The following is a 15,779-nucleotide window of genomic DNA, read 5'->3' as shown; positions in this document are numbered from 1 at the left end:
ATGTTGTACAATGTGGTTTTTGTGACACTTATTATTTCACCTTCTCAAATTGATCCCAGCGCTATCATTAGTACTTCACCCTGGTGTTATACAGTTCAAATTGGTTTCCAATTACAATCCAAGTTTGAAAGGGCACATTCTGAAGTTATTCTGAAAAATGTAAGTGATGTCTGAAGTTCGAGTATATATAATTGAGATTCTGCATATAACCCTAGGTACTTTCCCAACCCATCCACCTCCCGGGCAAAGCTTGGCTGTTTGCTAAATTATGCTTTCATGGATACCCTGTGGTAACTCACTCATGAGGCCCTTGTTCATTGAGAACAAACGTTGTCAGGCTATTCAACCAAAGAGAGGATCACACTCATTGCAGCTTTGCCCTTACGTGATACCTACCACATGCATTGATACGTTTCTGATGCAGATTGGCAGTTAACAGATAGGAATGGAAATCCTAGGTGATTCCCTGGTCCTTTAACCCAAGGTCCATTCTTACCTTCCCACTGCCCAGGTTAAGACAATCTTAAACCTTCCTGGCCTGAATGTCCATTCAGTTATCAAGCCAAATTCTCTGAACCATTTGGGCACTTCTCCAAGTTGATAGTTTCTGTAATGTGTGATCTGTTTAATAAAAATCTAATATGCAAAGAGTAGCCCTGTTCACTCAGTCACTGAGATGCTAATTTTCTCTTTCACTATGTGCTCCTGTGGCGAAGTTGCTCAAAGTTGTAACTCATTAGCCCAGCTATTCTTCATACTTTTAACTTTGTTTTACCAGTGCATTTCCTTGGTTCTATCTCTGTTTAATGTTGTCTGGAGGCTAATTGTGCTTTCAAAATCATGATGCTTAACTTTTGTGTTATGGTACTCTCCATGCTTCAGAGGAATAGCAATGATGCAATGTGATCTGTGCACTTTTTCAGCTAAGGGCATAATATTGTTCATACCTGTGACTGTTTTGGTATAGCACTTTACCTTTAGTAAAGGCGTTTTCCCTGTCTCTTCCCACACCCTCCCCATTGCCCATTCCGTTTAGGGTTCGGGAGATGCTGAGGCTCATAATGAAAAGGGAGACAAGAAAGGAAAATCTTCATTCGATGGGGATAAGATGGGGGACCTGAAAGAAGTAGAAGATGACGGGATCGATAAAACAAACGGTCTGGTGGTACAAAATGGCATAGATTCTGATGTTAAAGACTTCAGGTATGTCGTGAAAGGTTACAGTACTCTTGTTTCACAGAATATTTTTGAATTTAAAAAAAAAAAGTGAATACGGAAAAGTCTTGCAGTGGATTTATTGGGATATTTGCCCAACTGCGCTAACCGTTTTTCTCTTTGAGCCAATATCAGAATCCTTCCGAAAACAAAATATTACAAATGACAATGCTGCATTCTGTCCAAAAGCTTGCTCCATGCTCCAGAGCTGCTACAAGAATGGCACGTTCAGATTACATAACTTTCCATACCTTGAGAATTACCCAGTACATCACCCTTGTGGCAAATAGCTAAATTTCTTGGCAGGTTTGTAAACGTTAATCAAGCCAGGTCTTGTCTTCCTTCCAACCCCCCTGCCTCCCCTTAAATAAAAAGTTGGCCTTCAAAAATCAAAAAATAATGTTGAATGTACATATGACTGTAGAGGATGTAGCTAATAAAAAGAAAGTCAACACATGTAGTAGCAGCCACATTATATTGTATGAGATTTAAATACACTTAAGCAGTAGAAAAAAAAAGTGTAATATATCCCACATCCGTAACGTGTCTGCATGCAATGACAGCTGGACCAGAGCAATGCCGTTGCAAGACAGGGGTTTGAAATAGCGCTGTTCTTCTTTGCAACACCAGTATTTGCCCTGTCTAACCTTGACAACTTTTGCTATACTGGTTCATGATCCCTTATAAAAAAAATAAACAACTACTGTCATTTACATCAAGTTCACTGATGCAAAATAGAATATACATTTTGCGGAGATCACAGTTTGAGTCCTCTGTACAATTTGGGGCTGCATGCCCCAAGAAGGATGTCGAGGCAATAGAGCGGGTGCAAGGCAGATTCACTAGTGTGCTGCCTGGTACAAGGAAATACAAATGTAACCAGAGGCCTGGGGAAAATGGGGCAGTTTCAATTAGAATAGAGGAGATTACGGGATGATTCGACAGACATTTTTAAAATTCTGAGGGGGTGGCATAGAGTAGGTAAAAACACTTTTTCCGGTGATTGAGATCCAGTACGAAGGGATGTGGGAAGAAGGTTAGGCACATGATAATAGGGTTACTGCTCATGTGGTTGTTAAATCACCAATGTGGACTGGTTGGGTTGAATTGCCTGTTTGTGTTTCTGTGTGGTAACTAGCCGTTGCCATTCCATTCCTTAACTGCATAATCTTCCAGATTGATGCATTTTAGATACAGTAATCTTGACAACTGATAAGTATTCTGATTTTATACTTTTTGTTCTGAGCTCCGTTCAGATGAATATCACTACAAGACCAAAATCTCACTGGTGCAAATCGTTGTTATTAACAAGAGTAACAGGAAGTTGGACTGTGTCATAAATAGAATAAAACGTTAATGTTTGCTGCATGCGGTATTTTTCCATTCATGCTTTTGTTCACTTGTGAAACAAAATTTATTATCCAAGTATGTGTCAATTTAGCACAATATTGGACTTAATCAGCCAGTGCAGAAGATTTATTTCACTCCTGAATTAAGTGAATTCAGCTGGAAGGTAGGCGGAGAGAAGGAGATGCAAGCTGTGTAATATCTGTTAAGCAGTTAAGATCTTCTGAGCCCCCGTGCACATCTATACTCTGGAATGCTTTCTCAGTAAGGATTAGAGAGATAAAACAATGGTATTCTGCTTCTAATTACTGTGGTATATCCAGTAGTGTCGTAAGTGACTCAATCTCCAAGTCACTGAGGAGAGAAGTTAGGAAACGTTTCTTCACTTAATGGGTTGTAAAAGTGTGGAACTGTCTCCCATAAAAAGCAGCAGATGCTACAGTTTATGATTTTAATTTTGAGATTGATAGGTTTTTGCTAGCCGCAGGTATAAAGGGATGTGGAGCCAAGGTGGGTTTAGGATACAAATCAGCCATGATGTAATTGAATGATACGCAAGGATGTATAACTTACTGCTCTTTGTGTTTTTTATTTGTTTGTGGGATGTGGGCATCACTGGCAAGGCCAGCATTTATTGCCCATCCCCAATTGCCCTTGAGATGATGGTGATGAGCCGCCTGCTTGAACCACAGCAGTCCCAGAATTTTGACCCAGTGATAGTGCTGGAACAGTGGTATAGTTCCAAGTCAAGATGGTGTGTGACTTGGGGAGCTTGCATGTGATGTTCCCATGTGTCTACTGCCCTTGTTGACCGAGGTCGTGAGTTTGGCTGGTGCTGTGGCGAGTTGCTACACTGCATCTTGAGCTGGCCCCCCCTTGCTGTTACTGTGTGCCAGTGGTGGAGGGAGTGAATATTGGTGGTTTATGGGATACTAATCAAGTGAGCTATATTGTCTTGGATGATGTTGAGCTTCTTGAGTATTATTGGAGCTGCACTCATCCAGACAAGTGGAGAGTGTTCCCTCACGCCCCTGACTTGTGCCTTATAGATGGTGGACAGGCTTTGGGGAGTCAGGAGGTGAGTCACTTGCTGCAGAATTCCCAGCCTCTGGAAATTAGAATTACAAGCTGTACTTGTGGGTCTAGCCAAGGGTTTTATATAATTCAACATTTTTCCTGCTTTTCTATTCTTATTCCTCTAGAAATGGACTTCAGTACTTTCTTTGTGCTCTTGTATGGCTTTAATAAACCGATTTTGCTACTTGGAGTGATTTATATATTTGTATTTCTTTAATTTTCTACCCCATTTAATCTCAGACCTTTCAAGGAATAAATGGCCTCATTCCAGTTCTGTTGAAAGAAACAGAAAATTGGCCATTTTTCCTATTGTACTCCACATTATATTGGAATCCAACCAGGGGACACTTACATTTTTTTGTAATTCCAAGCATGTGATCCACCTTAAAATGTTTTACATAATGTTGCATTTGTGGGACATTCTGTGGTTCTGTTTTCCCTTTGTCAGCAACACATGGCTTACTGTGAAACTTTTTTGATTCGTATTAAATGGCTCAATGACTATATAAGAGCATATTTTATCTCCTTAAGCCATGTATCATTTGCTCATTAAACAAAGCTTTATCCTGTGGATTTTAGACTCTGTGCCAACTGTGGAAACTCGATTATTGATTCATGGGGGTGGCATTCATCTTTTTAAAAAATACCTCAGTATTTAATGCTGCAAGATGACTGTCAGTACACATCCAAACTGTCTTTAACACTTTGTGCGAAACAAGCAATTACTGCAAAATCTTGTATTGAAGATCTTTTGTGTAAATTCAAACCTCCAGATCAACACACATTTGTTTGGCCTATTCCTCCTTAGTTTTCTGTGACTGATTTAAATTTGTGCGGTCCTGTTAAATATATTTGACTTATGATGTAAGCATTACTAATGACCAGATTTCTGAACGATGTGTAACTTTTCCTTGTGCAGCCGTACCCCAGGCAGCTGCCAGACCTCCCCAAGCGAAGTAGTGGATCTCCTTGGACCCAACCAGAACAGTTCAGAAGGCCTCGGTCAGCTGGCCAACAGCAACAATGTAAAGCCTACAGAAGACTTCAACAATGTTGAGTCACAGAATGTGCCCTTGGATTCTATGGAACCTGTTGGGCTGGACTCTCTGCAGTTTGATTACTCCAGTAGCCAGGTGCAAATGGATTCTGCAACGGCTGCTGTGAGCCTGTTTGACTACAGCTCACAACAACAGGTTAGTTTCCCTACACCTGCACCGCTGAGAGTTTGAGTTAGACAATTAAAGCACTCATTGGTTCACTTTTGACTAGTCGATTCCACGATGACTAGAGATGTGCGTACTAACCGTTGGCGCGAACACTTTCTACCCCGTCCCGCCCTCAGTTTTCTCCCCAATTCCCACTTTGTGCACGACTTATGCTTTGCTGGAGTACAGTTCCAAAAGTCCTGAAAGGTGGTATTCAATGACAAAGTGAGGTAGTGCATTTCAGTTACTTTTTAAAAAAAAAATGTAGTGATTATACTTGAACGGAGGATAGTTTTAACGTAAGAACAGAGGAAATTGTGTGATGATTTGATGGATGTTTTTAAAATTCAGAAAAGATGCTTAATCCTTGAAGTAGAAAGAAACCAACTTTTTTCCAGTGGTTGAGAAGGTCAGAATACAAGGACCTTGATATGAGGAAATATAAGAGGCTTAGGAGAGAGCACAGGAGAAACTTTGATTTTATACAGTGCAGAAAATACTACTAGAGTTAGTGATTGCATTTCCAAGTTACTGACTAAAACTGAGATAATCTCAACACTCAAGAAATATGAGTTCGGAAGCCGTGTCATATTGGGCTCGAAACGTTAACTCTGTTTCTCTCTCCACAGATGCTGCCAGACTTGCTGAGTTTTTCCAGCATTTTCTGTTTTTAGTTAAGAAATGGGTAGTTAGTTGATGGAATGGGAGGGGGATAGGGTTATAGAAGTAGGGTAGGAGCGATCAGATTAAGATTACTACTCTTGAACAGGGTAAGCACCACATGAACTTGTGCTAAACAACCTGTTTCTCTGTAATAATTTCTACATCACTATGTATGGAATCCCTTGCCCAAATGGTTTTTGTTCTGTGGATGTAGACAGTGAGTGTTGGCAGGTTATTTGCCTATGTTGACGTTGTAGCCAAGTGCAATACAGCCCTCACCCAATGTTGGCATGTACACAGGCCTTGTGGATGGCAAGCCGGAACACTGGCTGGATTTTGAGTTATTTCTAGTCTCCCAAATGCTACTTGAGCTTGGATCAGCTTTATTATTATTCATTCTTGGAATGTGGGTATAGCTGGCAAGACCAGCATTTATTGCCCATTCCTAATTGCCCTTAGACGGTGATGGTAAACCACCTTGACCCGCTGCAGTTTGTGTGGTGTAGGTACAACCACAGTGCTTTTTTTCTGTAGTGGTTTGATATAACTGAGTACCTTGCTGTGGCATTTCAGAGCACAATTAAGAATCAATCATATTGCTGCGGATCTGAAGTCATATAAGTAAGGATGGCAGGTCTGCCCCCAACCCCGCCCACCCCTGCAGGATGCTAGTGAACCAGATGAGTTTTTACGATAACCTGGCGTTTTATTTCAAATTTATATCTCTGGAGGATTAGTCAGGCCTCTGGATTGCTAGCCCAGTAACATTACCACCCCCCCATTAATTCAGTTCAACTGGGCATCAAATCAACCATTTTCTGGTCTGTATGGCTTCATACAGTCAGCTCCTGACCTCATTACAGCCTTGGTTCAAACAAGGACAAAAGAGCTGAACTCCAGAGGTGAGGGGAGAGTGACTGCCCTTAACATCAAGGCAGCATTTGACTGAGTGTGGCATCAAGGAGCCCTAGAAAAAACGGGTCAGTGAGAATCAGGGGGGAAAGCTCTCCACTGGTTGGAGTCATACCTAGCACAAAGGAAGATGGTTGTTGGAGGTCAGTTATCTCAGCTCCAGAACATCACTGCAGGAGTTCCTCAGGCCTAGTGTCCTAGGCCCAACCATCTTCAGCTGCTTCATCAGTGACCTTCCTTCCATCATAAGGTCAGAAGTGGGGATGTTCACTGATGATTGCACAATGTTCAGCACCGTTCACGACTCCTCAGGTACTGAAGCAGTCCATGTCCAAATGTAGCAAGACCTGGACAACATTCGGCTTGAGCTGACAAGTGGCAAATAAGTGCCTCACAAGTGCCAGGCAATGACCATCTCCAACAAGAGAGAATCTAACCATCTCCCCATGACATTCAATGGCATTACCATTGCTGAATCCACCACTATCAACATCCTGGGGGTTACCATTAACCTGAAACTGAACTGGACTAGCCATAAAAATACTGTGGCTACAAGAGCAGGTCAGAGGCTAGGAATCCTGAGGTAACTCACCTCCTGACTCCCCAAAGCCTGTTCTTCATCTACAAGGCGCAAGTGAGCAAAATGATAGAATACTCTCCACTTGTCTAGATGAGCACAGCTCCAACAACACTCATGAAGTTTGACCCCATCCAGGATAAAGTAGCCCACTTGATTGATACCCCATCCACTAACATTCACTCCCACCACCACCAACGCACAGTGGCAGCAGTGTGTGCCAACTACAAGATGTACTGCAGGAACTCACCAAACCTCCTTAGCCAGCACCTTCCAAACCCATGACCACTACCATCTAGAAGGACAAGGGCAGCAGACACATGGGAACACCACAGGCTGGAAGTTCCCCTCCAAGCCAGCCCTATCCTGACTTGGAAACACATCCATCACCGTCATTGGATCAAAATCCTGGAACTCCCTCCCTAACAGCACTGTGAATGTACCTACACCACAGGGACTGCAGCGGTTCAAGAAGGCAGCTTAGCACCACCATCCCTAATTGCTCTTGAGAAGGGAAATAAATGCTGGCCTAGTCAGCAATACTCTCATCCTATGAATGAATACAAAAAAAAGCCCATTGAACCAGATAAGGAGTCCTAAACTTCCCTGAATCTTAATTCAGAAATTGTACCCCTTAAGTCACAGGCTTTTACTTGCCCTACCCTCATGTGCAGTTGTCCAGCCCTCCTACCAGACTTCCCCCTCTGCATAGTGAGTCTGCCTTGACTTGCTGCTGGGCTTCTGTAAATTGCCTGCCAGAAGGTGGTCAAGAGCAACCCAAGTTGACTTCAATCTCTTGATCTGATTATTGCTCCTTGACAGCATAGTCGATTGTGAGGATTGCAGGCACAATTCTGATGCCACAGGAGCTGCACCTTGCCCCCACCCACCCCCACCACTCCATTTCTGTTTTAGAAACCTGCTTAGTTTTTGTCAAACTATGTAATGACTGTGCTGTAATGAGGCAGGCAGCTACACCTTCAGTTAAAAAGTTTGTCATTACTACAGCATTTAAATAGCAGACTAATAGCTAATCCAACTGACGTGTAAGTTCTGAATTAACCAAAAGTAAAATTCTTGGTACCAAAGTCTCTCTTTTTTAAACAAAGGAAGCATTTAAAATTGAAGCTTCAAAATCAAAGCTATGTGTGTCTTTAACATTTGAAATGACAACACAGCTTATTAAAATGGCAATTGTTTAAGTGATTCATTATAACTAAATTAATAGAGTTGCTTTAGACCTTGTAAACTGTAGATCTGCCAGTAAATAATCTGGGCTGATATAATTTAACCACAGAGGAAGGTAGGTTCCAATGGAATCTGAACAATGTATTCTATATAGATGAGAAAAAAAACTCCTGCAAACTGTTGGGAGTTTAACTTGTGTAATGCATATTTCTTTTTTTAAGCTCCAGTAAGTAGTGGGCTTTATTGAGAAATAATAAAAAAAGAAAAACAAGTAAGCGCTGGAACTCCAAATCTACATTGGCAACAAGTAATTACAAGTCAATCACTTTCTGTGCAATGAAAAATTTGGGTGTAACCTTTCTTCAGTTAAAATCAACTTATCTGTGCATTTCCAGCAGAGGTCTCTCTACTATGGGTGTGCTTCATGCCTCTCTAGGCTACAAGGACCAAGTATCCAACAACACGTAGCAGTATTACAATGAAAAATCACTGCCTTACACTTATACTTTCTTCCTCCCTCAATGTGGTGCCAAGTGCCCTTCTTGATCATCTAATGTGCCTGATTACTACTAGGAAACAGGGTTATTTTACCTGTGTATTGTGCTGTATCCCTGTTCTCAATATAGAGAATAATATTTATATGCGTGATATTGGAGCTATCCTAAGAGTGCTTTTTTTTTTGAGAGAACTTGGGCTTGCTTTTCATCTTTCCTTCATTTGGAAGGGACAGGTAACCCTGAAAGTCTTTCCCTGCTGGATGAAAGCAGCTGAATTTCCCTCAGAAATTTGTGTCTAGAAGTAATAGTTTTGAGATAAGAAATGGCACATGGAATTGTAGGAGGAAACAACAGCTGAGCTAGTTAATGGAATAAACGTACTGCATTGGGCTGTAAGCACAGTAAATTCAGTGTGTTTTAAAACTTCTGTTTTTTTTTGCTTAGTTATTCCAGAGGCAGAATGCATTGACAGTGCAGCAGCTGACAGCTGCGCAACAGCAGCAGTATGCACTTGCAGCTGCCCAGCAGCCACACATAGGTAAGCTATTTCCAAGAGCATTGTGTTATCAAAGCAGTTTGTGTATCTATTGTGTACCCACCTAAGTACCTGATGGGAGCTTAATTGATCATTCAGATATTAGTCCAATTCTCAGTATTTAGTTTTTGCTAAATGAAGAAATGAGCTGAAGGTTTGACACAGATAAACATGAAACCCAAGGTATACAGGATAACCTTGGTGGTAATTGTACATAATTTGGTGACCGTCTAATGCAATGGGTGGAGGGGAGGTGACAGTAAATTCTGGAGGAAGTACTTACTAATGGCTGGAATGACATCTGTGTTACTTGGACAAGAACCCAATGTAACTGGGATCTAGACTAAATGGCCCTGTTTATGTACTTCATTGCCTTCTGGAGCTATTGGGTATCCATAGAGATGTGTCAATATGTTGAGCTGCAGTATTAAGCGTGAGCTTAGAGGCTCGAGATGGCCATTTAAATTAAATGTGTTTGCTTGACTGGGTAAGTATATTGTTAAAGGATTTCAAAATCAACTTATAACACCAGCTTTTCATCTGTTACTTAAGAGTCCTAGCTGTTCTAATCATGCTTGAACAAACTGAATATTAGAATTAAATTATGTTTAATTACAGTTTGGTAACTGGTTGGAAGGGGTAAATGGTTTCAGAGACATAATGTGCTCCTTCAGTTTTAAAACTGCGGGTTTCCCCTTGAGGAATTTTCAGCAGTTAAGCTGTGACGCCTTCCTTTATTAGTTGTGTTAAAGTGCCTGAAATTATCATTTTATCACAGTACAGCACTGCTGGGCAGTCAAAAGGCACCAATAACACTGCAGTGCTATGCTGTGAGATTATATGGTCACTGCTTAATGACTGAAAAATTCAGGGCTAACAGGAGAATACTTATATTGCTTCACTGATGATTTACATGTGCAGTGGCTCTTTCCTTATCAATACTTTTTAATGGATTTAGAGACAGCTTTATACAACAACATACAGCGTGGTCCCACTTAACCATTGCATTGGTACTATTGTATGGTCCCTTCTTTGTTATAAATGAAAACATTGCAATCATTGTAAACATCTGGAAGTGATGGCACTCTTGGCCCTCAGTCAGAAACTATTCAGTGTTGAGAACATTTTATGTAGTCTAATGATCTGAGCCAGACACAACTGGTTGGGGATTGGGTGGGGTAGTTGAAGCCTTATCACTGTTTGCAAGCTAGTGGCCCTTTAGTCTGTCGTGGCAAGACATCACTTGGTGCATTTATCAACTGAAGCAGCAGGAAGTTCATTGTCCTTTTTAATTTCAATTCTAACTGGTTTATGGTTACATTTCTTACTTGGAATCTTGCAAGCAATGCCAGTGCATCAATTTGACTGCGACTACAGTTGCTCAAATTAAATGTAACGTAGTAGTCACCTCAATAATGTATTAGGCCAATCAAATTTGAAATACGGCTGCAGTGTGTGTATATTACATGTATATGCACAAGTTTTCTTTTTATGTTGTGTGTATCTGTGAACTATTTGACCCTGAGTTTTAAGTAACAATGAATTGTTAGTGTTAGTTCGAATCAACTTCCGATTGAGTGTAGTCTGCTGCTTCGCTTGCAACAAATAGTAAGTTTTGCCATAATTGCATATTTCTACAATTATGAGTGCCATAATTGTAGAAATAATTTTCTTGTTGTTTTAAAAAAAAGACTCAAGCAATAATATCTTAATTACTTGCATGCTATTGATTTGTAATTGCGTTTAATTTGCAACGTTGTAAATGTATGTTTTCAGTTTGTGCTTGCTTGAACAATGGCGATTGTAACTGAACCACCACTATAAATTAAAATAAAATTGACATGTCATTCCAAGTACTTTATGTAGGTTCTTTTATATGTTGCACAGGTATGTTTTCAGCAGGCCTTGCTCCAGCAACCTTTGTTCCTAATCCATACATCATTAGTGCTGCTCCTCCAGGTACAGACCCCTACACTGCAGGGCTTGCTGCAGCTGCAACTCTAGCAGGTAAAATGCAATGATCTGTATGAAGACACTTAACACTGCTTGATGATTTCTTTCCTTCCGTGCATTCCCCTGGTAGAAGATAAAGACAGGAACTTATTGATCCTTGAAGTAAGTGGTGAAGGGGAAAAGGAGAAGTTCCACGTTACAATGATAAATTGTCCTGGATGGAGAAGGCTGGATGAGCTGAATGGCCTTTTCTCATTTTATCTCCATTAGCGTGTGGTGTAGTAAAGATTTAGATTTCATGTAACCTGGTGGGGCTGGATCCGTTGGCAACTGCCTGGGAGTGATGGCACTCTTGGGTCACGCAGTGGTGGAAGTAGATAGCATGCATTGATTCATTCAAGAGCAGATTAGATAAGATTTCTTTAAGAAAAAACCTTTTGAGCTATAATATGAGTAATTTGAGACATAGCATGTGTAGCGTGCTTGGGAGGAACAAGTGACTTTGGGCCTATGGCTCCCTTAGCTTTCCACCACTGAAGAGTTTTACTTGCCTCATGCCTGGGTTTGAAGTGGATTTAATCGATAAGAGAGACGTTACCATGATTACTGAGCAAATCCGTTATCATCGTAACGTGCAACTGCCAGAGTGGTAGAAAATAAACTACATGGTCCGTGGTCTATTTTCATCTGGCAATTTCTTTGTTCAGCCAAAATGAGGCTTGGGACAGGATATGATTAGAAAGCCATGCAACCGCAAAACAGCAGAAAGTTTTTAGTTAAAGTTTGTAGCCTGACGGAGATTGGGATTGCAAGTTTCAGCATTCTGAATGTGTGTACTTTACCTTGTGTAAGTTTGTAACAAATGTCAGCTGAGAAATCCAGGACTGAAATCTCTTCAAGGTACTCAGAAAGTAAGCTGAGAAAGTGACCTTGTAATACTTAAGAAGCTATCATTTGACACAATAGCCCATGAGGTGGTTCTGAAGAGGTCATGTACCACATGCTATGGGTTGGATTTTGAAAAGATTCTGCTGCATTTTGCAGATCATTGAGCAGTCTGGATAGGTGATAGTTTGTGAGTGGATGTGGTTTTAACCTGGTTTGTTAATAGTATGGTGCAAATTCAGCAACCTAGATATGGTGCTAAAAGTTGAAACGTTCAGAAAGGCTGCTCCTTATGTTTTCGTTTACTGTTCTCCTCAAAGACTTGCTGCTCATGTTTACATTGATCATTTTTCTATTAATATAATTGGCTTATGTGTTGGACTCTGTTTGAATGTTGTCACCAAATGAAGTTATGTCCCAAGGTCAGTGCAAGAGCTCTTTTATTGGATGTTTTTGTTATCGTAATAAGCTTTGTTTCAATTCTAGTTCACGTTGTGTGTAATAAGTGACAAAAGACCATTGGCTAGCAAAGGTTTTCTCGGGTGTGGGGTCAGAAGAGAGAGAATTACACTATGATGTTTGCATGAAGCTACTGGAATGTAACTGCCGAAAGGGACAATGAACTGAAGGAATAATTTGTCTGTGGTGGACACATGTACGTGTACTTCATACAGCTGATTTAAAAAAAAAACACATAAATAAAGTTGACAGTCGTGGTTTATTTAATGGCTATTGTTTGATAGATTATTACTGTTTGGAAGATATTTAAGGTTTATGGGGTATTGGCACCATTCACTCAACATATAGATTTTTCATGCAGATATATGTTGATCTGACAAATCTTCACATACTTAAGAGCCTGTGAGCTTGAGAGTTGTGGCAATTTGTTTGAAAGTTATTATGTATGAAAGTTATTTGATCTAAATTTTCCTAAAAATCCAATAAAATGGAGCCTCTTGCATCAGAGAACATCTTAAGATGCGCCTTACACATTGGGCAAAATTTTTTACCTTGGTGGGCAGGCCCAACCCGCTCGAGCGTAAAATGACGCACGTTGACATCGAGCAAGCGCCCCGACGTCCACGAGCAGTCGTGCGATATTTCGGTCGGTGGGCGCTCACCGCAGTCGCCGACAATTAAAAGGCCTGTTAAGGCCATTAACAAGGTTATTAAAAGAAATTTTTCACTGCCCATCCAACTTTACGGTTGGCGAGCAGGCGAAAAGGTCAAGCGGCCTTTGTAATTCTTTTGGAAAACCTCATCCAGGGGCGGGATGAGGTTTCCAACATCAAATAAAAATTACGTAAAATGTTTTAAATTTCACTTATAACATGTCCCTACTCATGTGACAGAGGGGACACGTTTTATAACATTTTTAATTTCCTTTTTTTAAAAAACTCTCCCATCTCCCTGAGGCAGCTCTGTGCCCCAGGGAAATGCTCACATTTCACACTGGCTTGGGCATAAATCGGCCCACCACTGTGAAATCGCCTCCAGCCTCGATCACGGGCGGCGGTCAGCTTTCCAACCAGCCCCCGCTGAGCACGCCCAACAAGGGCTAAATTCTGCCCATTGTGTGCATCGTTTATTTCAGCAAAGTTCCTTTTTGACAGAAATTATGGTTCTAAAACCCACTGAATCTGTGGTCCAATATTTAAACTTTTTAAGAGTGAAATGTGGCCTTGAAAAACTTCAGCACCATAGGACATGTTTTAAGATTTTTTCTTCTGTAACTGGATGTTGGTTGTATTTCTGAAATCCGTGTGTTGGACCTATTCAGTGAGCAGTATCTAGTATCCTTTCCAACTCGATTACTGATAAGAGTTTGCAAGACAGAATCAGTTGAACCTAATCTAGTCCAATTCCAAAGAGTTTCAAATGCAAGGAGCAAGAACACATTCAAAGTGGTGCAAAATTGGTTGCACAAGTTAAGAACCAGACCATTAAAAAGAAAATCTATAAATGTGGCCAAAGGTTCAGGGTGTCAGTCTGGCAATGATGACACACTTGCCCTCACTGAGAACAACGTTCGATAATGAGAATTTCAATTTTGTACTCAGACCTGAGCCAGACTGTGCATCGTTGCTGATGAACCCCCAAATCTATACCTATTGCTATTAATAGTTTTACTTACCAAAGCTATTCTGTTGACCAGGGGAGGGAAGAGGTGAACTTGTCGTTAACTGAAGAGTGTGCTTCTATTGGATGCGACCATTGATCTCCTGTTTTTAATCCGCTTGATTGATTTATGTTAATACTAGATTGAGCATTTTCTAGGCTTCTTTATTCCATGGTTCATTTCAAGTCCATTTTCAATCGTCCTCCAACGAGCATGCATTAAAAGGTGTGTATTGTAACCACAAAGTTATTCAGTGGGTCATGTATAAGTTAGGTTTGGGTTTTACTTCACCAATGTTAATGTATCTGGAAGCAAAGAGATACAAAAGTGGTTGACTTAATTGTCAAAGCAACTTTTCTTTCCATCCTCCCTGTGTAGGCAAGCGGCCGGCCCCGGATGGCATAGGTGAGATGAATTCACCTTGAAGGAAATCTCGTTCAGCTGTGTTTTGAAGTGTGCCTGTGTAATCTCATTTTTGTTTAATTGACAAGCATACTGTTATGTATTGGTCATCTTTAGAAGTCATCCTGACCCAGGTTTAATTTTAACTGAGGTACCGACCCATTCCTGGTTTCATTAAGGAATATCTACTATAACAAGCCATACCTAGTTGTGCTTTTTTTTTTCTTCTTCTTGGGGAAGTAAAGGTCCAGAATTTATTAAAGCATAACCAGCATATATAATTTTACTAACCTATGGGGAAAAATAGGATTATAAAGATTTCCTTTGTTATATTGTATTGCATAAAAGATATGGCAAGTCCATTAGACAATAAATACATTGTTGGAATATCTAATATAATGAAAGCTTTGTTGTGATATGTTTTCACCTAGATAGATTTTGTGCACTAATAATGTAAATGGTGCAACGTGTGTTTTTTTTTAATCCCTATATTTTAATGTTAGGCCCTGCAGTGGTTCCACCTCAATACTACGGTGTTCCATGGGGTGTTTATCCAGCAAATCTCTTCCAGCAGCAAGCTGCAGCAGCAGCTGCTAACAACTCAGCAAACCAGCAAGCTGCATCACAGGCACAGCAAGGGCAGCAACAGGTAAGTCACCAGTCTGTTTATAACTTGAGTGCAGGAATGAAGTAACAAGTAATACAAGCAAGCTGAGCTAATATGTTTTCGTTTGGAACACAGACATAGATTTTGCCCACTTCAAAAAGTGTTTCAGGGATCACATAGGTCAAATGTGAAATAAAAGTAATCAAAAAATGCATGTTTATTTTAATGTGCCTTGAATGAACTCATGTCAAGGAATGCCATTATTACAGTCACTGTCAAATGTAGTTGGTCGGGTTCTTCAGTTGTAGATTATAAAGTTGAATTTAATTCCAGTTGTCTTTCAAAAGATCTACAAGTGGAGCTAAGTGTTAACTAAGAGTGTTCCTGGTCAGTCTGGCAATGATGACACACTTGCCCTCACTGAGAACAGTGTTCGTTAATGAGAATTAAATCTTGTACTCATAAAGACCTGAGCCAGACTGTTTATATTGTTGCAGGTAAAACTAATAATGTTGGGGCTTTTAGATGTTAAAATGATCTTAGTACAATTTTGAGCTGTTGATCTATCCTTTTAACTTATTTTGCTTGAAAGTGTAT

General features: G+C 40.4%; 1 protein-coding gene and 3 non-coding genes across 15 annotated transcripts in view; all 4 read left to right on the top strand.

Annotated features, from left to right (window-relative positions):
* Window positions 1–15,779, top strand: part of pum1 (pumilio RNA-binding family member 1) — a 95,580-nt gene that overhangs the window by 44,774 nt on the left and 35,027 nt on the right. For 7 of the 12 annotated variants that reach the window (XM_078567398.1, XM_078567400.1, XM_078567397.1 and 4 more), the window contains 5 exons: window positions 1,037–1,203; window positions 4,559–4,832; window positions 9,126–9,219; window positions 11,104–11,223; window positions 15,079–15,224. In XM_078567398.1, coding sequence (XP_078423524.1) covers window positions 1,037–1,203; window positions 4,559–4,832; window positions 9,126–9,219; window positions 11,104–11,223; window positions 15,079–15,224 — 801 coding nt within the window. Of the gene's footprint in view, window positions 1–1,036; window positions 1,204–4,558; window positions 4,833–9,125; window positions 9,220–11,103; window positions 11,224–14,551; window positions 14,579–15,078; window positions 15,225–15,779 lie in introns of all 12 variants that reach the window. The other 5 variants (XM_078567396.1, XM_078567395.1, XM_078567389.1 and 2 more) reach the window with 1 other exon arrangement.
* On the top strand, window positions 10,285–10,369 carry LOC144696174 (small nucleolar RNA SNORD103/SNORD85). The gene has a single exon (XR_013580091.1). It is a non-coding gene; the product is annotated as a small nucleolar RNA SNORD103/SNORD85 (small nucleolar RNA).
* Window positions 14,043–14,126, top strand: LOC144696171 (small nucleolar RNA SNORD103/SNORD85). Its single transcript, XR_013580088.1, has one exon. It is a non-coding gene; the product is annotated as a small nucleolar RNA SNORD103/SNORD85 (small nucleolar RNA).
* LOC144696172 (small nucleolar RNA SNORD103/SNORD85) lies at window positions 15,575–15,661 on the top strand. Its single transcript, XR_013580089.1, has one exon. It is a non-coding gene; the product is annotated as a small nucleolar RNA SNORD103/SNORD85 (small nucleolar RNA).

This window comes from Cetorhinus maximus, chromosome 21, assembly GCF_964194155.1.
Source record: "Cetorhinus maximus chromosome 21, sCetMax3.hap1.1, whole genome shotgun sequence".
Classification (NCBI taxonomy): domain Eukaryota; kingdom Metazoa; phylum Chordata; class Chondrichthyes; order Lamniformes; family Cetorhinidae; genus Cetorhinus; species Cetorhinus maximus.
The sequence above is the reverse complement of the archived record's forward strand: the minus strand, read 5'-3'. Positions and strand labels throughout refer to the sequence as shown.